The sequence below is a fragment of the Carassius gibelio genome, chromosome A6 (assembly GCF_023724105.1).
Source record: "Carassius gibelio isolate Cgi1373 ecotype wild population from Czech Republic chromosome A6, carGib1.2-hapl.c, whole genome shotgun sequence".
NCBI lineage: Eukaryota > Metazoa > Chordata > Actinopteri > Cypriniformes > Cyprinidae > Carassius > Carassius gibelio.
This window is the reverse complement of record NC_068376.1, coordinates 14695915-14719404: the sequence shown is the minus strand read 5'-3', so window position 1 is coordinate 14719404 and position 23490 is coordinate 14695915. Positions and strand designations below refer to the sequence as shown.

At 41.8% G+C, this 23490-nt stretch overlaps 1 protein-coding gene across 2 annotated transcripts in view; it reads left to right on the top strand.

Moving 5' to 3' along the window:
- Nucleotides 1–11374: 11374 nt before the first annotated feature.
- The window catches only part of LOC128015496 (rhomboid-related protein 3-like), a 61774-nt gene continuing 49658 nt past the window's right edge, over nt 11375–23490 (top strand). For both annotated transcript variants that reach the window (XM_052599358.1, XM_052599357.1), the window contains exons 1-3: nt 11375–11485; nt 11751–12189; nt 12341–12364. In XM_052599358.1, coding sequence (XP_052455318.1) covers nt 12094–12189; nt 12341–12364 — 120 coding nt within the window. In that variant the 5' untranslated portion in view covers nt 11375–11485; nt 11751–12093. The remainder of the gene's footprint in view (nt 11486–11750; nt 12190–12340; nt 12365–23490) is intronic.

Genomic DNA, 23490 nt, shown 5'->3' with positions numbered 1-23490 from the left:
ATTATGGAGGTCTAATAATATAATTGTTCATTTTTTTACAGAATAAATTTGAAAATTGCACTCTTCTCTCAGCTATCACTTTCTTGGAATATTTTTTTGGCAATGTTGTGAAGAAACTCCCAAGACTAAAATTGCTTGTGTTTTATGCTACAAATAACTATGGTCTATAAGCTACTATGGAAATATATCCTCACAACCAATGCCAAGAGTTACTGTGATGAAAAATGAGGATGTTCTATGTGCTAAGTTTCTTGAATACCCATCCTCAAAGTGGACTACAATCAAGGCATTCGTGGAGATCAGAAATAGTGCTGATACAGAGAATACAAATCCCTTTGGAGTGGACTTTACAGATCTTATTCATGCACAAACAGCAACATATGCACTAAAGGAAGTTTAAAGTGTAAAAAGCATAAAAGGACCCTTTTAAATTTGACTGGCTGATCAGACGACTAGGAGTAATTAGCAGTACTGGGACTTTTCACTGTTAGTATCACTCTGCTAGTCTTTCTTTGTGGAGTTCCAGTCTCACAGTCAGTTTGAGTATTAGTGGTGGGGATTTTTTGCTGGTTATATTGTTACACCAGTAGATGGCAATGGCAACAAGGGACATTTTGTGTATATGACGAGGCATTCACAAGAAGTGTTGATGTCAAGGCTTGATGGAGGGCATGTCAGAAGCTTGGTGAAGACAGACCTTCATAGTGACAACAGCCAATCACATTACCTTTCCAGTGTTGCATGAACACAACTGGCTAACGTCTGTGCTATGTTACTTGCATAAAGGCAGTCTGACCGCAGTCAATGGGTTGTGGCTAGAAGGGATTGCGGTCTTTGTTGCGGTTACAAGCTGGCCGTAAAAAAAAAAAGCTAAATCTGGAAGTTAACAATACATTTAATTTTCTACCTATTAGGTTGTTTTATTAACATATAAACCCTACTCAACACTAAAACTACCCCTTATAATAATGTAAAAATAGTAATTATTTTTGTACAATATGAAAAAAATTATGCTATTTTGATGTGCACATGCCCAGTAGTTGTTGCTGTTTGCCATCTAGCCTTAACACAAACAATGCCAGTGATGAGACACAACGAATCCACAATTCAGTTTAGCAATAATGCATGACGTGCAAAGTACTGTAAATGAGAAGCATTAAAATTTAAACTCCATGTGAATGCCCCAAGAGTGAGTCATTGAATAATTTGCTCAGCTGATTTGTTGAAAATCACATTCAGTCAGGAAGAAGAAAAAAAAACAGCTAATGTGTACTGCTTGACACAACTGTTGATTCTGTCCTGCCTTTTGATAGAACTATTTTTGTTGTGAAAGAAAAATAGACTAAAACTGCGTATACAATGTCTAGTTAATGTCTAGTGGGTATTAAATTTGGTTTAAAAGTTTAAAACATGAACATAGTAATATATATATATACAGTATATATAGCTGATATGGAAATTACTATGGAAATCATCAACCAGCTTTCTGTTGGTCAACGTGGTTCAAAATCTGTGTGAGGAAACCTTTTAAACGAAATTTCATGCAAAAAAATCATGCAGATTCCTAGTTACTCAATTTGACTGAAAATGCACCAAACAAGAGTAAATGTGAGCTTAATTTTAAAATTAACAGTAATTTATTTTTGTTAAAGGATAAGTCCAGTAATAATTCCATTTATGTATAAAAATGTTCGTCAATGTGACGAAGAGGCTGAGGCGGTCGGATCCATCTGCAGTATTTTATTAACACAGGTAAGCCAGCAGAGATAGACAGTAATAGAACTCAAGGAGACTAGGCAAGGCCAGAATAAATCACTCAAAACAGCACACAGGTAAGGGCAATCCAAGAATCGTAAATCAAACAGGCGTGGGTCAAAGGGCTGGCAGCTTAGGTTCACAAACGAGATCAGAGTCAAAATCACAAGAACAAACACGAGAAACAAGCTAGAGGCAGAGTTAGGGCCCTATCTTGCACCCAGCGCAATTGACTTTGTACACCGACGCATGTGTCATTCCTATTTTGCACCTGCGCAAAGCGCGCTTTTCCCTCCACAGAAGTACGTCGCTAAACTAGTGAATGAACTTGCGCTCCCTGGGCGGTTCAGCGCAAAAAAGGAGGCGTGTTCCGGCGCAAACAATCCCTGGTGCTATTTTGCTGTTCCATTAAACAATTGCGCCACTGACCAGAAAAAACCTAGTCTAAAGTCAGTGGCGCGTTGCGCGTTGTTCATTATGCTATTTTAAGGGCGCATGCTTGACCATAATGTATAACGTGCACAACACGCATATACTTTGCTCATGTAATCTACACAGATGCAACAGTTATTTTTGCAAATCATAAATTGTTACACTAAAAAAATATTAACACATGAGATGACGGAAATCATTGTGGTGTGACACGAAGATGTGAAAAAAATAGGCATAAATCTAGCTTACAAATTATTCAGGCTAATTATTCTCCCATCCCCATACAACACAACTTCTCTGTCTTTCACTGCTCTTACAAGAACATCAGTCTCCTCGGCTGTGAACAGCTCCTGGCGTGCGCCTGGTAAATACGCCATAATAATAGCAATCCATAATGGAACTTGCGCACCTGCTTTTAAAGGGAATGTTGGATGACGCTCTGATTGGTTTATTTCATGTTACGCCCAAACCACACCTATGAATAATGAAGCTACTTCAGACCAACCCATTTTAGATTTGCGCCGGGCGCAAGAGCCATTTATCCCGCCGGGAAAATAGCAACAGCGCCGAGACCCGCCCACAAAGTTACTTGCGCTTCGCGCTTTGACACTTGCGTTTCAGATCGTTAAAATAGGGCCCTTAGGGTAAATCAAGACTTCACAAATGAACGATCAGCAGAGCAGTCCAGATAAAGGGGAGCTGAGGATACACAGGTGATAATAATGCAATGCTTAGGAGATTAATCAGGAGATAATGAGCAGGTGAGTAATAGGCAAAGCAGTCCTAATACGCAGGAGAGAGGGATCTGGTGAAACCAGGAGGAGGCGTTGTCGAGCGTTCCGTGACAGAGGCCCCCCCTGCGAGCGGCTCCGGAAGCGAGGACCTGGCCGACGGCGGGGTCTACCATGGGGTCTAGGAGCAGGTCGATCAGGATGGTCTCGGTGAAAAATTTTGTTTAAAGCACTATATAAATAAAGGTGATTGAAAAGCAGCAGTTAATGTGGGATCCAGGATGTCCTGAGACCTGACCCAGGAACGCTCCTCGGGACCGTACCCCTCCCAGTCGATAAAGTACTGCAACACCCCACCGTGATGTCTGGAGTCCAGGATCTCTCGCACCCGGAAAGCCTCTGCGTCATGAACCTCAACTGGGACCCCCACGCCTCCTCCGATCTGCCTGATGCTGGTAACGGCGAATGGCGTGCTGCAAGTGAATGTGAGCAGCCTCCCAGGTGGCCTCGCTGCGCCGGAGCCATGCATCTACTGCTGGGAGGTCGGATGGCTCCCCGACCCACGGGAAGAGGGAAGGCTGGAAACCTAAAACACATTGAAAAGGTGTTAGACCAGTGGCAGGTTTTAACAGGGAATTCTGGGCATACTCCGCCCAGGCCAGAAAGCGACTCCAGTCCTGCTGATTCTGGTGGCAGTAAGTTCTTAGAAATCGAATCAAATCCTGGTTTAGACGTTCAGCCTGCCCATTGGCCTGGGGATGGTAACCAGAAGTTAAACTGACATTGATATTGAGTTTGGAACACAATTCTCTCCAGACAAGGGAGGTAAACTGGGGCCCGCGGTCAGTGACAATGTCTTCAGGCAGACCAAAGAGATGGAACACTTGGTTGAGAAGAGCCTCGGCAGTCTGTAAGGCCGTGGGCAGGCCAGCCAGGGGTATATAATGGCAGGACTTAGAGAAACTGTCCACCACAGAGAGGATGGTCGTAAACCCCTGGGATGGAGGCAGATCCGTAACAAAATCCACTGCGATGTGCGACCAGGGGGCGATATGGTACTGGCAGAGGTTGTAATAATACAGCGGGTTTGAGATGGGAGGATTTTACAGTGTTACAAACGGAGCATTGATGAATAAACTTTATGACATCAGACTGGAGTGAAGCCCACCAAAAGCGATTGGAAACCAACTGCATGGTGGCCGCGATACCAGGATGACCAGCGCTAGGGGTGCAATGAACCAACTGAAGCACACGGTGGCGGAGCCTGGACGGAACAAAGAGGCGGTCGGCGGGACATTCTGGCGGAGCGGGATGATTACTTAGCGACGCCGTGATCTCAGAGATTATGTCCCACTGGACAGGTGCCACGATTAGTGCAGGGGAAATCATGGGTTCTGGCTCAGATACTTCACTGGGACCATCAAACTGTCAGGACAGGAAGCACTGTAAAAGGCTGACGAGCTCCCTCCAGCCAGTGCCTCCACTCCTCGAAGACAGTCTTCATGGCCAGGAGTTTGCGATCACCCACGTCATAATTGCGTTCTGCAGAGTTGATTTTGCGGGAGTAAAAGGCACACGGGAACATTTTCGCAGGGTTACCACACCACTGAGACAGCACAGCCCCCACTCCTGTGTTAGATGTATCCACTTCAATGATAAACTCCCTTTCAGGATCCAGGTGATGGAGAATAGGAGCAGAAGTGAATCTTTCCTTGAGCTGAGCAAAGGCCGCAGCACTCTCCGTTGTCCACTTAAAATATTTACCCCCTCCTCGAAGCAGAGATGTGAGGGGAGATGCAATTACACTGAAGTTGCGGATGAATCTGCGGTAAAAGTTGGCGAAGCCCAAAAAGCATTGCAGCTCCTTAATAGAGGAAGGTTGGGGCCACTTCACCACGGCTTTGACCTTGCTGTCATCCATTAAAACTCCATCCGCACTGATAATATAGCCCAGAAATGAGATACGTGTCTGGTGGAACTCACACTTGGAGAGCTTGGCATAGAGCTGGTTATCAATCAGGCGCTTGAGGACCGCACGAACATCTTGGACATGCTCCTCAAGGGAATCAGAATAAATCAAAATGTCATCAATGTAGACAATAACTCTCTAATGTAACATGTCCCGGAAAATTTCATTTACAAAGGCTTGAGAAACTGAAGGACTGTTTGACAGGCCGAACGGCATTACCCGATATTCATAGTGCCCGGATGTAGTAGAAAACGCAGTCTTCCACTCGTCACCACTCCGTATGCGAATCAGGTTGTATGCGTTTCTTAAGTCCAGCTTGGTAAAGTAGCGGGCAGTACAAAGCATCTCCAGGGCTGCTGGGACTAACGGGAGAGGATAGCGGTACTTCACTGTTACTTCATTAAGACCACGATAGTCGATGCACGGCCGAAGACCCCCATCCTTCTTCTTAACGAAAAAGAATCCAGCGGAAGCCGGAGATGTAGAGATGTAGAGCTGTTCGTCAATGTACGCCCTCATGGCTTCTGTTTCAGGTTGTGACAGCGGATAAACTCTTCCGCGTGGAGGTACAGCCCCAGGCAAAAGCTCAATGGCACAGTCGCCGGCACGGTGAGCCGGAAGATGAGAAGCCTCGGTTTCGCTGAAAGCCAGAGCTAGATCGTGGTATTCAGGGGGAATCCTATGAAAATCCACTCCCTTGAGGGAAGTGCTGTGGAGTTCAGAACCTTGGACAGCAGCCATACAGTTGATCTGACAGAATGCGGACCACCGGGATATTTTCCCTTCTGACCAGGAAATCTGGGGGTTGTGTCTCTCTAGCCAAGGAAGACCCAAGATTATAGGATGCCCAGGTGAGTGAATCGTGAAGAACTGGATAGTTTCAGAATGCTGTGTCCCGAAGCTGAGCGTGAGGGGTTGCGTGGTGTAATGCACCTCTCCAGTCCCCAGGGGCGTCCATCCAGTGCTTCCACGGTCACACCGGATTCACATGCGAGGAGAGAAACATGATGAGTTTTGGCAAATGCAAGGTCGATAAAATTTCCAGCAGCTCCAGAATCAATCAAGGCCTTTACGCTTAAAGTTTGTCCATTAAACTTCAAAGAACTATCCACAGAGATTAATTTAGAAGAGTGATTAGAACTCACCGCGGCAGAATTCTTGAGTGCTGGATTAACTGGACAGGTAGCTCTCAGATGTCCTGCCTCTCCGCAGTACATGCAAAGATGATTACGGCGTCTCCTTTCCTGCTCCGCCATAGAGAGGCGCGTGTAACCAATCTGCATGGGCTCCGACTCCGTGCTGGGGGAAGCACACTCAAAGAAACTGGACCTGAGAGGTGTGCGTCGGGAGCGAATCAAGTTGTCAAGGCGGATGGCGAGCTCCATAATTTGATTCAAGGATTTACCATCGTCGCGGCACGCCAGCTGGAGGTCAGCTGGAGTTGAGTCCCTTGCGATACAGGAGCTTAAGAGGTTCCTCCTCCCATCCAGCTTGAGCTGCGAGGGTCTGAAAAGAGAGTGTGTAGTCCGCTGCGGTAGAATTACCCTGGCGTAACGTGAGCAGTAATTCTCCTGGATCCTTTCCTCCCGCTGAATGTTCAAACACCTCTCTAAATTGGGTTAAAATCTCATCATAAGAGGGGAAAGAGAGCTGACCTCCATACCAGAGTGCAGTAGCCCATTCCAGAGCTCGGCCGGTGAGTTGAGAGCATATGAAGGAAACGCGGCTCTCATCAGTGGAGTAGGACTGTGTCTGCTGGTTAAAATACAAGCTGCACTGCAACAAAAATCCTTTACAGGAAGAAGGTGAGCCATCAAATTTCTCAGGAAGGGATAATATAGGCTGGCAGGTGTAACGGGAGCGGATGCAGCAGGACTCGGAGCTTGATTCTCAGCCGTGCTCGGCGAGGATAAGGCTCGGAAGGATCTCACGAGCTCCCCGGTGAGAGCTGTTAATTTGACCAGCTGTTGCTGATGGGTGGCCAGCACATTAGCTTGAGAGGATACCTCAGGGGCCAGTCGATGGAAATCTGCTGGATCCTGTTTAGGTGAAGTCTTCTGTGACGAAGAGGCTGAGGCGGTCGGATCCATCTGCAGTATTTTATTAACACAGGTAAGCCAGCAGAGATAGACAGTAATAGAACTCAAGGAGACTAGGCAAGGCCAGAATAAATCACTCAAAACAGCACACAGGTAAGGGCAATCCAAGAATCGTAACTCAAACAGGCGTGGGTCAAAGGGCTGGCAGCTAAGGTTCACAAACGAGATTAGAGTCCAAGTCAAAATCACAAGAACAAACACGAGAAACAAGCTAGAGGCAGAGTTAGGGTAAATCAAGACTTCACAAATGAACGATCAGCAGAGCAGTCCAGATAAAGGGAAGCTGAGGATACACAGGTGATAATAATGCAATGCTAAGAAGATTAATCAGGACATAATGAGCAGGTGAGTAATGGGCAAAGCAGTAGATGCTAATTAGCAGTAGATGCTAATGCGCCGGAGAGGGGGATCTGGTGAAACCAGGAGGAGGAGTTGTCGAGCGTTCCGTGACAGTCAACAACAGCTAAATAAAAAAACAATCTTGAAATACAAAAACTATGATGAAAATCTATTGAAACTTTCCTCAACAAATACAAATTAGATTAAATGTTAGGGAGGGACGATTTGGAAAGAAATTCAAACAGAACTATTTTGTAGAGTGATAGGTAGGTTAGATACTGATCAACCTGGAAGGGTATAAGTTAGTGTCTCATATAATGTAAAAGAAAAAATGTAAAAAGTCACTATCCGGGCAAAAGAGAAGAGCAGACATAATATGTAAGAATTTTTTAAAAGGTTGATGGTGTTAAAGAAACCTATTTTGGTACGTTTTCTGTGTGCACAGATGCGTCCTGAATCATCCTTTGCGTCTTATCACACTTGAATGGACAGATACACACAAAATTATTTTTGGGCCCAAATGGTTTTGTATAACGTGAATATAACAGTTGGCAGAATATCAGATGCTAGGGGTGTAACGATTCACTCGTTTTCTCGATGCATCGATTACAAACCCTGTCGATTCATATGCATCGATCTTGATATTTGAATCGTGAATCGCCGATCTTGGACAGTAATCGATTAAAAATGCTAAGAATCGAATGGATCGCGATTTCTATAGCGATTCAATGCTTTCAAAATGTATACACATTAAAATACTACACGCACAAATTAATGGAGACCTCAGGGTTCGTGAATCGTGCATCTTACCTGTCCTTTACGCGCTCCACTGTTTACCGCCTGAGACTGTCACAGGATTGCGCTCGCGCTCCGTTCGTCTCTGATGCAGCTGACGTGTGATCTATAGGACTCGTGGCCAGTAATGCTAACGTGAAGTAGTTTTACTTTTCTGTAGTTTGTCAATGGCTCTCTGCATCTTACCGACGGAGTTACCGGAGCCGTCGACAGCTGTATTTATTGCATGGACGGAGCAATGTAAGTGTCTAAATCATACGCACAGATGAATGTTAAATGTTTTAAAACAATGCTGATGAACCGAAAATAGAAGGAAACTTTTAAAATAAACAACAGCATTAACTACGACCTTGAAATAAGACCGCAAGATTTATCTGATAATCATATGCATGAAAGTAGCATTTGTTTCATTAGCATACAGACATCTGGCGCGTTTTCTCTCAGAATCATTCGCTGATGGAGAGGAAAAGTAAAATAGAGATGAAGACGTTTTCACACTGAAAGAGAAGCGATCTCGCCAGGCTATATCTGCAGCTAAACTGAATGAACTGATGAAAAAAAAAAAAAAAAAAAAAATTTATGAATGATGCAGTGCTAACTGACATTTATTACAGTACAGAAAATATAAAGTATATTTTCTACCTTATTCTGTGCAGAAAATCTAAATAATTGCTAATTAAATGTAGCCTAGTATATAAAACAATCATAAAATTGCCATTAGGAAAATAATATCAATTACAAATGATTGATTATTGTCCAGCAGTGTATTTGATTTATTTCAGCTAATTAAAAGTACTTAAAAAAGAAGATAATTCCTTGTAAAAAAAAAAATAATAATAATAAAAAAAAAATAATAATAATAATAATAATAATAATAATAATAATTATTATTATTATTATTATTATATAGGCTACATACATAAAATGATTGTATTTGACATTTCTGTCACTTCTGAAACTATGGCTACGCCCCTGGTGTGACAAAATGTTTGCTTATACATAATACTCTTTAAGCTCTTTTTTAAAAACTTGGCTTACATACATTTTTACGTATGCCATGTCGCATCATTAAACTAGCATTTAACAATGGACAAAAGTTTTTTTTTTTTCTTTTTTTCTAACCTATGGTTCTCTAACCATAAATGCTACTGTACTTTGCCCCCTGACTAATCATTTAAAGAATTTAGTAGAAGCATTTAAATAATCCCATGAATGCACTTAAAGATTGCAGAATCGAATCGTTATAATTGAATCGAATTGAATCGTTCAAAAATCGTTCTTGAATCGAATCGAAAACCTATGAATCGTTATCGAATTGAATCGCTGCCTTGCCAAAGATTCACAGCCCTATCAGATGCTTATCGGTATATTGGATATGTGCATTACTGTAGGTCTTAAAGTGACATCAGCCTAATAAACCTGCTGTTCATCTATCGTCCTAATAAGTCTACTGAGGATGCTGTCTCCCATCTCCTCCATGCCACTCTCACCCACACTGACAGCAATAAAGGAAATTATGTGAGGCTGCTGTTTATAGATTATAGCTCAGCCTTCAACACAACTTCAATATACAGTAGTCCCCCACAATCTGGTCTCCAAGCTCCGAAACCTCAGACTGAATGCCCCACTTTGTGACTGGGTTCTTGATTTTCTTTCATGTAGACCTCAGGTAGTGAGGGTGGGTCAGACCACCTCCAACATCATCACCCCGAGTACAGGAGCCCCACAAGGATGTGTTTTGAGCCCGCTGCTTTACTCTCTCTACACATATGACTGCATGTCCTCTCATGCGGATGATACAGTGGTGATGGGCCTTGATGAGGTAGAAAGTCTGACATCATGTTGCCAAATAAACTGTCTCTTTCTGAATGTCAGCAAAACCTAAGAGCTGTTTGTGGACTTCAGGAGGAGGCAGCAGCGGATCTACACCTCACTCATCATTAACAGGACCCCTGTGGAGAGAGTGAGCAGCTTCAAATACCTTGGTGTACACATTTCCGAGGACCTGACTTGGACTAATCACATTCAAGCTCAAGTTAAAAAACCAGACAATGACTGTAACATCTGAGTCTTCTGAGAAAATTCAAGGTTTCCCCTGGTTTCCTGAAAACTTTCTATATCAGGGCTATAGAAAGTATATTGACTCATCATGAAAGTATACTGTATATATGACTGCATTTCATCGTGGTATGGAAACCGCTCAGCCCAGGATTGTAAAGCCTTGCAAAGAGTAGTGTGCTCAGCTTCTCTAGAACATTTCTCCCCTCTCTGCAAGATCAAACCAGGAGATGTAAATCTAGGACTGTTAAGATCCTTAAAGACTCCACCCACCCTGGAAACCAACTGTTTAATCTGCTACAGCTAGGCAGATGCTTCTGCAGTCTGATGGCAAAAACGGAGAGGCTCAGAAAGAGTTTCTACTATAAGACTACTAAACATGGACATTAAACACACTGCACTTTAGAGACACTGGTAGTGTAGAGTTACCCAGTAACTCTCTGCACACTGCACTTTTTTGAGATAAGCTAGCTATGCAACTCATCCTCACTGCACATTTACATCTCTACACATCATCTGTGTAGCAGTTTCTGTGTAGCATCTCTGCACATCACTTGTGTAGTAGTTTAATATAGTGTATATTTCATTATTTGTATTTAATTTTCTCATATGTTTTTGCAGTCTAAAAATAATATGCCAGATTTGCATTTCACTGCTTGTTGTATGGCATATAGCTTTCACGTGACAAATAAAATATTTAATCTTATGTATGTGTGTGTACATTGTGTGTGTGTGTGTATGTATGTATGTATGTATGTATGTATGTATGTATGTATATATTGTTGTTGTTGTATAGATTTGCTGTTAAAATTAACGCTGGTGGTGTAGTAAATGTTATAACATTTACATTGTTCGGCAAATTTTCGCAGGCGCAATCCATTATTTAAATAAAATGTGAAACTTCTGTGTGAGTTTTTTTATTATTATTACCAGAACCACATGAGTAATCTTCCGTTGGTTTTAAATTACCCTAGTCGCTGGAAACAGATGAACTTTATTGATCCAGATAAAAAATCCAGTGGCAAAAGCGAAACAACAAAAAAGACAAACTATACACAAACAAACAAGATGAAATATAATTCACGCGCATCCATATTCACCTCCCATCACTTGAGATCAGCACTTGAAATAGCGGCCACGTGACAAGGATCAGTGAAAGGAGCCTGATGCCTATTATTTTCCTCCACATGCTGTCTGCGCTTCGCCTCGGTCACAGTGAACTTTGGCAAAGCGCTCTGTGGATGCAGGCAGGAGTCGCTCCTCTCGGGCACTGCTGGCACGCGCTGTGGATGCGAAACAACCGCAAGGTACGATGACGCACCACAAATTAATGCTTAGCGTTTTATTTTTAGTCTTGCGTGGTTTAACTATGGTAAGATAAACTCTATGGAAGATATGTTGTAAATAACCTGATCATTACGCTTTATTATGTTATCGCATTCTGTTTGGTGACACACCGGGTATCCAGTTTGAGCAAAATAACGTCAGGCACGACATTGGATGAAAATAATTTAATAAAAAACACAAAACAGCATAAAGGGATTTCAGAAAGAAACGATGTTTGTCTTGCAGGTGACTGTTTGAGGAAGCCAGATGCTACTGGGAAAGACAGGCTTGTTTAAAAATCTAACGCCAAGTATGACGTACTGTGGATTTACAATTATTAAAACATCCTGTAATGAAATATGGAAGCGATGAGGAACTCCACATACCCACTTAGTTTGGGATAAGCTCATGTGCCATGGGATATTATGACAGGGCTGGAATAATGCCAGTTTAGCTCTGCATGAACTTCAGAGTTGTCAAAACCATATGTGGATATATGTAGCGGAATATATCTGAACAAGACATCGTGGCATAACTTTATGAGAAGAGATAGTCATTATTTGGGTGGATTGAGAGGGGCAAAGGGGCTATGGTGAACTCATCCCCAGCGGTCGCTGCTCACGCAGAGGGTGAAGAGATCGAGGTGCTAGAGACCACCGATGTCCTTCCTGCAGCTCCAGAGGATGTAAGTGACCATATGCAGATGGATGATATATGTTGTTGAAAAGCAGAAATGAACTGAGATTAATTTTAGATTGGAATCTTTTTCTCAATAATATCTGTGTTCATTCCTTTCCCATACCTCGTTCTCTGTCTTACACAAATGCTTCTCTCAGCAATGGAAGTCTCTTTTTGACAAGGTAGGATTACTGCAATTGTTCTTGACAGTTTCTTGTTTGTATGTTTGGGTTTGGTGTCGTGTAACGTGCAGGTCATGCTTGTTTATTAATATGATGATAACTGATAAAATGGTTCTATAAAATAAAGGAAAAAGACAAAAGAGTAAAATCATGAAAAGGTGATATTCCAGGTATAGTGGTCGACCAATATTATATAATATAACATCGCTATATACATAATACAATTGAATGATACCCAATTAAATATGTACAAGCGGATTAGAATTTTTTTTTATTTATTAATCGCCTCTCTTTCAATTCATAAGTTTCAATTTGAATTGAATCTGCAACATTCTACGGGTTTTGAATTTGATTTGGAATAACTAGAAGTGGAACTTGCTTAATTGTAATTTAAAGAAATCCAACACAGTGCAAATCAAATATTCAGATAATGCACATAATGTACCCAAGAAACTGTATAATGTTGGACATTTAATGAATTTAACTTTGTCACAGCTTTCCTTAGAGGGGAGAGGGTGCTTGATTGTCAGACCCGATGCTGAATGACAAAAAAAAGCGATAAAAAAAGTTACACTAGAAATTGTGTTTAGTGCATTGTTTAAGGCCTATGATGTACTATAAAGACTTTGTCACAATAACACAAATCTTTGTCCTATGTCTTTTTCTTTTTATCTAAATTCAAGACAAGACCTGAATTGAAATTTTAAAGGGATTCAGTTCATTTCCAAAAGATTCACAACCATGGTACACAAACGTACTGAACTGAAAATGTATTTTATACAACACTTACTCAAAATTCACAAATCTGAACAGAAATGGCATTGACAAAATGGCCAGCAGGCTTTGGAGCTGACAAAGCAATAGGGAGGCCATATGCACCGTTTATACGGCACACGTCCTGGCCAGAATTATAATATTGCCTAAAACATCCAAAGCAGTTTGACCAATAACATGCAGGTATTGTAAATATCAAGCCAATCGTGGGGCTGTGCTTTAGGTGAGATCTACAGGGAACAATCAAAGCAATGCAAATGTGTTTGTTAATTTGTTTGACTTGAAGTGTCGCTGCGAACTGGTAAAAAAAGACACCAAAGTAGGTGTGAGAGCGATTCGAAATCATAAGGATCGGCCTGCACAGTGCATACAGCCAAAACCTGGATATTTTAGGCAATATTAAAATCCTGGCCAGGATGTGTCCCTTATGAACAGAGCATATGTCCATCCTACAAAGAAAGGAAATAGAGTCTTCATTTAAATGGCCAAGTGGACATAATTATTGGCTGAAGCTAATAATCTCAATATACTGGTTTGCGACTAGTCTCAGGGGAAGCCGTGAATGTGTGATTTAAATACACATACAGTGTCATGGTTACAGTTCTTAGTCAGGTCCACCCTTGATCCAGCATTGAGGGGGGGTAGTTAGTGGTTTCTCGGGTGAGTGACAGAGAGTGGTCCCCCCTCCACCCCTTCTTTTCCCTTGCTCTTAGGCTTTATCACTGGCTCTGCACCTGCATAACTCTGACCTCCCACACAGTGGTAAAGATGGTTACATGAAGGATGTGAAGAGAAAGAGAGATTTTAGAGTTAAGAGGGAGCCAGACATGACTAGAGAACGGTAGCTCTAAGGGTGCAGGCTCGGGGCACATCCCCTCTGTTAGATTTGATAAGGGAAGGAAGGGGCTGCCTCACAGGTGGGCCTCTCACTCCGCTTCCTTTATACAGCCAACAGTTTGAGTCCCTCAAGTGTCCTACTGTTTTGGGGTTTCGTCCAGTGTTGGGGTCAGTGTCCTGCAAAACTGTAAATTGTGTGCTGTGGGATCTAAATGCCAGGAACACACTTCACTGATTGCAGATGAAACAAACTAATGAAAAAGAGGAGGTGGAGCTGGGTCATTATATGACACAATGTTAGAGTACAAACAATCTATAATTAACTTATAAATTTTCATTATGCTCTAACCTGACGGCTGATGAAAAGCTGTCAGCATCCGTTGATTGCATTCTTACCCTGTGGTGCAAGTGACAGAAGAAAACTGAATTTGACTGCATTAAAAAAAATAATAATAATAATTAACCATGGAAAGCTTTTTAACCTCTCATTGTGGATAAATAATTATCTTACAATAGCACAGAATGTTGGCTTCTCACCCCAGTTAAATTAAGTTTCATGAAAAGTGATTCAGTAAATACAGTGATTCAGTTAAATTACATATTTAGTTGCTCAACTCATTCACACTGTAAAGACTGCTTACCTGTATTCCAAATTTCATTAGTGGTATTCCAACATATTCTCCAAGTCCCTGTTCTCTGTGTCTCCAAGTCTTCCCATTGTGTGTGTTCCAAATGGCTGATTATTGCATTTCATTCACTAACAGTTTCTGGTCACAGTTTCATTCATAGAACCTTTATGTCAGATATGACTAGCCTACTTGGAAAAGATTCCTAAAAGCTTCACTCCTACCATACAGCACACATTACAGACAATGTTAAACAAACGCGGCTATGTTCTATATGTCTAAATTATATTGAAAGAATAAAAGAATCCTGAAACTTGAACCAGCTCATTTAAGTTCCTTTTGAGTAGGACGTGCTACTTCAGCTGTGCATAATGCGTCATCACCCCCAGAACTAAAGTTCAATTCAGTTCGATTTTTGTGAAATGGCTCGACCAGTTACTTCCTGAGAACTGGCTCAAACAAACAATTTGTTCAAGATTTGAAAAACACACTGCAAAAAAATGTTTATATGTAAAAAAATGTGTCTTGTTTCCAGCCAAAATATCTAAAAAAAAAAAAAAAATGAAGGATTTTCTACAAAAGTAAAAAAAATGTTATCTTGTTTTCAGAAAAAAAAAACAATCTGCCAACGGGGTAAGCAAAAATATATATTATTTTGTTTACCCCATTGGCAGATTATTTAGCTTCTTTTAAACAAAAACTCACTTAATTTATTATTATTATTTTTTTCTGAAAACAAGACAATAATAATAAAAAAAAAAAAAAAAATGAGAAAGTCCTTCTTGATTCTTTTTATATATATATATATATATATATATATATATATATATATTAGATATTTTGGCTGGATACAAGGCATTTTTGCTTTGAGGAGATTACATCTGGTCATTACAGTCTTTGCACTATGGATTGCAGGATTATGGTCTTTGCATTAATGACTGCAGGATCCTCATTCAAAGTTGGCCAAATGGAGGCCACTTCAGAGTTCACTCCAGATTATGAAATCCCCAAGTTCAGCCCAGAGTTGATTCCAGCTCTAGAATCAACTCCAGAAAATGAAAGCCCCAATTCCTCTCCAGAAAAATGAAAGCCCTGAATTCCCTCCACAGAGTCGAGAGATGACTCTAGCCCCTGACCAGAGTCTAGAGATGGCTTCAACCCCTGAATGCAGTCTCATAATGGCGTTAGCAATTGTGTTTCTTGGCTGCACACCCAATAGCTCCAGCCCCAAAGTTAAGCCCAGAGTTAGCTCCAGTTCCCAAGTTTAGCCCAGAGAAGGCTGCAGTTCCCAAATTCATCCCAGAGATGACTCCACTTCAATAGTTTACCCCAGAGATGATTCCAGTCTCCAAAACACAGCCCAGATATGGCTCCAAGTGCAGCCTTGTGTTGGCTCCAGTGCCCAAACTCAGATCTGTGTTGGCTCCGGGTGCCCAAATGAAGCCTTTTGTTGGATCTAGTTCCCAAACGCAACGCTGCGATTGCTCCAGGGCTTGATCACAGCCTAGTGGTGGTCATCCCAGAGCTTAGCCCAGTGCCCATCTTCATCTCAGTACTCAGCTCATATATCCGCTAGATAACGAGCCTGCTATTGACCCTGAACTGAGCAAAGGGATAACCCAAGCTCCTCCCAGTAAGATTTTTTTTATGGCACTAAGCCCTGGCCACTGAGGATGAGCCCAATGTTAGGACACAGGGGCTGAACCTCCCTGGTCCTCTAAGCAGCCGGCACCTCCATAGTTCACTGAGCAGCTGGTAACCCCTCCACTCCCTCTACTCTTCTTGCAGCTCACAAGGGTCTTAGAATTAATATGCGGGCTCACAATTATATATATAAAAAATAAAAATAAAAACATCTAGGTAACAACACACAGTATTGAGAATCAAGCATATGTAAACATTTATTTTAATAATTCAGCTATAATTTTGTCTTGAGTTTCATTGTACCCATTTTTTTATCTATTTAAAACATGACATTACACTTAAGGATATTCTTCTAAGTTATAAGAAGTATATTTAAAGTATACTTCTTTCACAAGGGACATCTAAAATCTAACATCAAATGTGTAGCCTGTCTCCTTTCTCCTTGTATTGTTTTGAAGAGACGGCCCATTAGTGTGCCGTTGCTCACCACCTGCTCCTTATCGCTCATTCTACAAGCTGAGAGAGGTTCTGTCTATGAAAGGACGAAAGAAATAATAAAAGAAAGCAACAGAAAAGAGGGCCATGTGAATATACACAACCCCATGTGTCCCAGTGGCCAATTAACATATAACAATCACATAAATTGTGTGTGTCCCTCTCTGTGTTTCTTGATATTCAGTGATGAAAGTTGGCCAAATATCTCTGTATGTAGCCTTGTTTCTGTTTTCAGGCACAAACAGCGAGTCATTATCCAATATCTTTTACTTTTTCTATTTTCAATGTATTTATCTTATCTCTGCCTCACACTATACTACCGTCTTTCATAACAGCCCACTCTTTCCCTGACACTTTATTTAAGAGACTGTGATAATAAGAGGAATCTCCAACTTGCAAAGCATGAAAAAATATCTTGGAGTGTTTGAACAAAATAAATAAATAAATAGACTGTTGCCTAAAAGATCAGTTCAGTAGTACTCTCTGGAGCGTGGAAGTGTTTTCTTTAAACCATGTAAAGGGAGTGTAAAGAAACAAGGGAATGCTTTGTACTAGATGTACAGAACTTCTCTCTTTCAGACACCTCAGTAATGTTAGGCATGTTGGCAGTGGGGCCTGCCTCAACATCAGCATTCCAATTTTTCTTAAACATGTTCAGAGGGGTTCAGGTCAGGGCTTTGTGCAGGCCAGTCAAGTTTGACCCCATAAACTGTTAAATTTTTTACCTCTTTTTTTTTCTACACAGGTGCTGGAAAAGACACTGGACAACCTCTAAAAATGTTTGTCCAGGACTGATTGTATGGTTTTGTGCGTGATATGATGCACCTGATAATACTGAATAAAGCTCAACTAGATAATTAAAACAAAAGTGGTTTTCAAACTGTAGTCTGTTATTAGATACATATTTAATGCATTATTTACATTATATTAACATGTACTAACATTACTGAATTTGATATACTTGTCTAGATAAATTTATGGATTGATGGATAGATAGATATTGTGGAATATAAAATAAATGCACTGTGTAGCTTCATTCAACCTTAAAAAGTTTAAAGGGTTCATAACATACACAGTTTAACATAATGTTAATCTTGAGTACCTATAGAGTAGTACTGCATCCTTCATATATCCAAAAAGTCTTTAGTTTTATCATATTTATAAAAGCTGAGCTCTTGGAGGTGTGCCCTGAGCAGAGCTATAATACTGATGTTTTGTGTTGTTTACATTAACATATATTTACTTATGTGCTGATTTCCAACAAAATACAGAAATCTGATGCAATTGTACTCACATTAATGGGGATTTTTATCACAGGGACGGCTACACATTTTAATAGCAAACGATGTACAAATCCAGCATTGACTTGGACCTTGTTTATAAAGCACTCATCACTCAAATGATCAGAACACACAAACGCAATCTGGTCATACGTCTACGTCATTAGATCCACGATAAAAAAAACCAGCTGAAACTTGTACCAACCCGGAAGTTTCAGCACAGATATTCTCAGTCATTCTTCTAAATTATTTTTTAATCAAAACTTTGGCCATGTTTAGCATGAGATTCATCTCTTTAATACTGTGAACAACTCTGAATACATATAACACCATTGAACCCCCCCCCCTCCTTTAAATGTGAAAATACTGATATATACATATATTTAATTTATTTATTGAGTATATCAAAATACAAATCCTTCCTCTGTGTTCAAGTTAGGGTTAGAGTTACATACAAAAATTATTTTGTTAGTTATATAGATAGATGTGTAGAGAGTTATGGAGAATTGATACTTGTACTGTATCAGTATCATTAGTGGGATCATTTGGCCAAGAAAGCCACAAACATTCAAAAATACATCTTTGATGTGGTAATTAAGTGGCAAGGAGAGGAAGGTGCAATATCTCGGGTCTTTTAGGCTTGAATCAAGAATAAAATAAAATTATGAAAAGAAAAGGGACAGGGTGTACATTTAAGGGTTGCATGGGATATGTGTTCGACAGCTGTGTGTCCAAAATAAAGAACTTTGCTTGCTTTCATGCTCTGCTGTTCTCATCACTTTGGCTGAAAATTGAGCACACAGCCCATCTGCTGTCTAGCCAGCACACAGCTATCTCTCTCTCACACTCACATATACACAGTATGTGATCAGCATCTGCTTATCAGTGGGGGTGGTGGCAGTCTAGTGGTCAGAGAGGGAGGTTGCAGGTTAAATCTCAGGTAGGGGAAGCCCAGGAGTCACTGAGATTTCTCATAAGTGTTGAGTCCTTCAGTAAAACAGCTCCAGGCAAACTGGTCCTGCAGTTAGTTTAGTGTCCTTTTTAAAAAAAAAAAAAAAATGAATTTACCACTCTCAAGATATAAGGCGGTGAAAGCAAATGGGTTATGCAGAATGATCCTTCCTGTCATGTCAGAAAAACACATTCATGAATATATGTATATATATATATATATATATATATATATATATACATATATATATATACATATACATATATATAGTCTTTAGTGCATGTAGTGTCAAGTCAAGTCACCTTTATTTATATAGCGCTTTAAACAAAATACATTGTGTCAAAGCAACTGAACAACATTCATTAGGAAAACAGTGTGTCAATAATGCAAAATTATAGTTAAAGGCAGTTCATCATTGAATTCAGTGATGTCATCTCTGTTCAGTTAAATAGGGTCTGTGCATTTATTTGCAATCAAGTCAACGATATCGCTGTAGATGAAGTGACCCCAACTAAGCAAGCCAGAGGCAACAGCGGCAAGGAACCGAAACTCCATCGGTGACAGAATGGAGAAAAAAAACCTTGGGAGAAACCAGGCTCAGTTGGGGGGCCAGTTCTACTCTGACCAGACGAAACCAGTAGTTTAATTGCAGGCTGCAGCAAAGTCAGATTGTGCAGAAGAATCATCTGTTTCCTGTGGTCTTGTCCTGGTGGTCCTCTGTGACAAGGTCTTTACAGGGGATATGTATCTGGGGCTCTAGTTGTCCTGGTCTCCGCTGTCTTTCAGGGCAGTAGAGGTCCTTTCTATGTGCTGATCCACCATCTGGTCTGGATACGTACTCGATCCGGGTGACTGCAGTGACCCTCTGATCTGGATACAGACTGGATCTGGTGGCTACGGTGACCTCGGAATAAGAGAGAAACAGACAAATATTAGCGTAGATGCCATTCTTCTAATGATGTAGCAAGTACATAGGGTGTTATGGGAAGTGTTTCCGGTTCCAGTTTACCTAATTGATGCACCCTAAAAATCATTTAACGGATTTGGATTTTAAAAGCATATTAGTATGTTATGTGTAAGCCAGGTTAAAGAGATGGGTCTTTAATCTAGATTTAAACTGCAAGAGTGTGTTTGCCTCCCGAACAAGGTTAGGTAGGTTATTCCAGAGTTTAGGCGGCAAATAGGAAAAGGATCTGCCGTCCTGCTCGTCAACCAGTTTTTTATATCGACTATGCATTCCATTAGTTTTTCAAATTAGTTTGTTTCACCAGGCTGCGAAGAAATATAGAGCTGAGTATCATCAGCATAACAGTGAAAGCTAACACCATGTTTCCTGATGATATCTCCCAATAAAGCGTGAAGAGTATCAGCACTAGTACTGAGCCTTGAGGTACTCCATACTGCACTTGTGATCGATATGATATATCTTCACTCACTGCTACGAACTGATGCCGGTCATATAAGTATGATTTAAACCATGCTAATGCACTTCCATTAATGCCAACAAAGTCTTCAAGTCTATGCAAAATAATGTTGTGGTCAATTGTGTCAAATGCAGCACTAAGATCCAATAAAACTAATAGACAGATACAACCACGATCAGATGACAAAAGCAGATCATTTGTAACTCTTAGGAGAGCAGTCTCAGTACTATGATACGGTCTAAATCCTGACTGGAAATCATCACATGTACCATTTTTCTCTAAGAAGGAATATAATTGTGAGGATACCACCTTTTCTGGTATCTTGGACAGAAAAGGGAGATTCAAGATTGGTCTATAATTAACCACTTCTTTGGGGTCAAGTTGTGTTTTTTTTTTTTTGATGAGAGGCTTAATAACAGCCAGTTTGAAGGTTTTGGGTACATATCCTAATGACAATGAGGAATTAATGATAGTCAGAAGAGGATCTATGACTTCTGGGAGCACCTTTTTTAGGACCTTAGATGGTATAGGGTCTAACATACATGTGTCACAACCACACCTGCTACACTCCCAGAATCAGACACTTACGCCACACTCACTCGTCCCCAATCACCGGAATTCTAAACACCTGTGCATCATCACCAGCGCCACACATAAAGCCACCAGTCACCATCTCCTCACTAACCTGAACGACATTCGTCTACCTACCTGATCTGCCTTACCCTCTTCATCCTCATCGGAATTCCTACTACCATCGTCTTCGTCTGAGTCACCATCTGCATCACCATTCACCTGAAGGAAAGTTGTGTTGTCTCTGTGTCTTCCACGTGTCAAGATTCACCTGTGTCTGAAACCTCTGATTTAAATTAAATACTGTTTCACTGAATCCTCTGTGTCCTTGTCTGTGTCTGACAGAAGACCAGACCAAATGCAGAGCTCTCCAGATGCAGGCGAGGACCGCACCGCGGATCCCTTCACTGAACTGGTTCACGCTGTACAGTCCTCACTTATACAACAAACTCAACTTTCTTCACCGGCTGTCAACAGTTCTATCACCGCTACACCGCCGGTCACTTCTTCAGTTGCCCCTGTGAGTCCCATGGCCAAACCTGCGACATACAGCGGCACGGCGGAGGATTGCAGCGGGTTCCTACTACAGTGTTCTCTCTACATGGAGTCCAACGCCCATTTGTTCACCACTGAGCGCAGTCGAGTCGCATTCATCATCAACCTGCTCTCAGGTAAAGCTCTCCAATGGGCTCAATCTCTCTGGGACTCGAACTCCTCTGCCATCGGATCAGTCACTAATTTCTGTTCTCAGCTAAAATCCGTCTTTGGTCAACAAACATGATCAACTATTTACAATTCGCCAACAGAGAGATGAATCCGTAAGTGATTATGCCGTGCGCTTCCGTACACTCGCTTACATAAGCGGCTGGAATGAAACTGCCTTAATTACAGCATATCGCCACGGATTGTGTGACAAAGTACAAGGGTTGATTGTGGTATATGAAGACTCACTGGGACTTGAGTGTCTAATCCAGAAATCCATTAGAGTTGCCCAGAGACTCACTGCCTGTCATCAGCTCACTCCCGCTGCACTTCCTCCGCCCGCTATACCATCTGTCGCTCCTCCAGCACCTGAGCCCATGCAAGTGGATTCTAACCACCTATCCACATCGGAACGTCAGCGGAGGATTAACACCGGGCTGTGTCTCTATTGTGGGGGAGATGGACACCTCTTACCATCCTGTCCAGTACGGCCTCCACGCCCAGCGGTGAGTACCATCCATATTCCGCCTCTAACTGCTCCTCTGACTAAAACCTGGGTTACTCTAAGACATCTCCATTCTTCTGTTTCAGTACAAGCCCTCATCGACTCCGGTTCGGCGGGGAACTTCATCAACCGGCAAACATTAACTCGTCTAAGTGCCAAACATCATCGAAGCCCCGTCGAACTCAAAATAACGACGATACAGGGAAAACCGCTGGGCAAGGGTCGTGTCCACTATTTCTCCCCCACAATCATCCTCCGCGTGGGACCCCTGCACGAGGAAGACATCACGTTTATGGTGCTGGAGGAATCCACCACAGACATCATCCTGGGACGCCCCTGGCTTAATCAACACCAACCTCACATCCATTGGCCCACTGGTGAGATCCTGAAATGGGGACAATCCTGTCATCTTACCTGTATCACTCCTCCAGCTAAAATTCCCAAGGTCATTCCTCCCATTGAGAAGTCATCCCTACCGGTCCAGTCCACATCAGTGGAAAGCCCCGACACTAAGGTTGATCATATCATCCCTCCTGAATATCGGGCGTTCCAGGATGTGTTCAGTAAGCGGTTGGCAACGAAACTTCCACCTCATAGGCCATGGGACTGCGCCATTGACCTCCTGGCTGGAGCAACCCTTCCTAAAGGACGAGTCTATCCACTGTCCATCCCGGAGCAGAAGGCCATGGAGGAGTACATACAGGAAGCCCTCGCTCAGGAGTTCATCCGACCATCTACTTCCCCTGCCGCTTCCAGCTTTTTCTTCCTGGCCAAGAAGGACGGAGGCTTGAGGCCGTGTATCGACTATCGCCACCTCAACTCTCAAACCATCAAATTCAGCTATCCTCTTCCCCTGGTCCCAGCAGCATTAGAACAACTACGCGGAGCCAAGATCTTCACTAAACTGGACTTGAGGAGCGCCTACAACTTAATCCGCATCCGGAAGGGGGACGAGTGGAAGACTGCTTTCATTACTGCTTCCGGGCACTATGAATACAGGGTCATGCCGTATGGGTTATCCAACAGTCCATCCGTCTTCCAAAATTACATGAATGAAGTCTTCAGAGAATACCTTAACCAGTTCGTAATTGTCTACATCGACGACATCCTCATTTTTCTCCACATCCAAGGAGGAACACATCCAACATGTCACACTCGTACTCCGAAAACTCCGGGAACACCACCTCTACCTCAAGTCTGAAAAATGTGAGTTTCACACGCCCTCAGTCCAGTTCCTGAGATACATCATCGACCCATAAGGCGTGAAGATGGACCAGGGGAAGGTGGACGCCATTACACACTGGCCTCAACCTGGTT